Here is a 1,683-nt window from a genome sequence, read left to right as displayed (position 1 = left end):
CCAGCATCTTCCTCTCCTGCAGAACCCTTTTCTCCTCTAGTCCTTTTGGAAGTACCAGAAACAACAACGCTACCTTCATCAGCAAGCGAAGCTTCCTCATTAGCCTCTTCCAAGAGTTCAGATGCAGCTTCCTTTGCGCTCCTCAATCCTCTTCTTGGAGTGACAGCTACAGACCGCGTACTGGCGGACAAAGCTTGTCCATCAGAATGGCTGCTTTCTACTTTCTCTGAAGTAGTTGCTTTGGGCTTCCTACCTCTCCTAGGAGTAACAGGCGTCACAGGTGTTTGCTCATCTTGAGCATTTTCTTCTGTTTGAAGACTAGAGGTCTCGGATGCTTTTTTTATTCGCCTGGTACTTCTTCTGGGAGACAGTCCAACTGATTTGTCTGTCTTGAGTAGCTGCTGAGCACCTGCTGATGGAATACTTAGATTTCCACTCAATTGTCCCCTTGTGCGTGTTCTAGGAGTGATGACATACTCTACTTGGTGTCTGCTGGTTTCATCTTCTACTATTTCCATTCCTCCCCTCCCAGTTGTTACGGGAGCTTTTGCCTTCTGGAATCTAGTTACCTTTTTACCTATGGTTTCATGAATAGATTGTTCTACAACTTCAGATGTAAACTCCTTACTTCTTGTGTCTTTGATTACATCAAGTAAGTTCTCAGCAATAGCCACCTTAATGGGTTCAGGCACATATGGGAGCGACTCTGCAATATTTTGAGATTCCTGATCACTAGTTACAGTGGAGACTGAGTTTGTAACATGTTCTTGGTTTTCAGTATTTCCTGAACTGTCCACAGGTTCTTCCTCTGTCGTTGTGCCAGCTGGTTTAGAAGCATCTACTAATGTAGGATCTCCCATCTCTCCTTCACCTTCTTCTCCTTCCAAGACCAAAGTAAAATTACTCTGAGGTATATAGAGCTCTCCATCTCCTTCAGATGCATCACATTCACCATCTTCATTATCAGGCAAATCACATGCAAACTGTTGCTCTATAGCATCGCAGCTGTATAGAAGATTGCCTGATGGATGTAGTTCACGATACGGTGATGTTTCAGGTGCTGCTTCTGAGGTTTGTGCCTTAACTGCACTATCTTCAATAACCTAAAGATAAGAAATGTCTGTTAATGCACTATTAATTACCAAACAGACTAACTTCAAACTGAGGTAGGTGAACTGAGGACTGTGAAATGCTGCTTCTCCTTCCAGGTCAACATTGAATGTAAAGTTAGAAACAAAGAAAGTACTCCCTGCTACAGATAAAAGTTTATGCATTTAAGGGACAGAGAAGAGAGTATTCAGCGTATGCAATCGCATGCACCATTTCTGGTACTTCCGATCATGACGAACGATTAGGCCCCCACCCGTCAACAAAGTGAGCAGTTTTACAATACAAGCTGTAGACACAGCTGGCAGGAATCACCACACTGCAGTACTTTCTGGACTGGCTACAAATCCAGAGTGACTGACTGGACCTCTGACACAGTAAAGTACAATTACCTCCCCAAAGATCAAAGTTGCAGTCATGACAGTGGTAACAGCAACACAGTCAAACTGGCCAGGTATCACATCTGACATCATCACACTTTAAGGAATCACCTGGATTGCATAAGCCAACGTATATATTCCAAGTATCTCCCTCCTATGTTTTGTAGTCCCCTGTAACGAGCACTTACTCTTTACC

The 1,683-nt window shown here is 43.6% G+C and overlaps 1 protein-coding gene across 1 annotated transcript in view; it reads right to left on the bottom strand.

The window, feature by feature from the left end:
* AHCTF1 (AT hook containing transcription factor 1) overlaps nt 1-1,683 on the bottom strand; it is a gene marked incomplete at its 5' end in the record, with an annotated part of 29,574 nt that overhangs the window by 3,282 nt on the left and 24,609 nt on the right. The window contains one exon of the mRNA XM_010139627.1: nt 26-1,103. Within this exon, the coding sequence (XP_010137929.1) occupies nt 26-1,103 (1,078 nt within the window). The remainder of the gene's footprint in view (nt 1-25; nt 1,104-1,683) is intronic.

This window comes from Buceros rhinoceros, unplaced genomic scaffold (assembly GCF_000710305.1).
Source record: "Buceros rhinoceros silvestris isolate BGI_N320 unplaced genomic scaffold, ASM71030v1 scaffold3107, whole genome shotgun sequence".
NCBI classification, from domain to species: domain Eukaryota; kingdom Metazoa; phylum Chordata; class Aves; order Bucerotiformes; family Bucerotidae; genus Buceros; species Buceros rhinoceros.
This window is presented reverse-complemented; position numbering and strand designations above follow the sequence as displayed.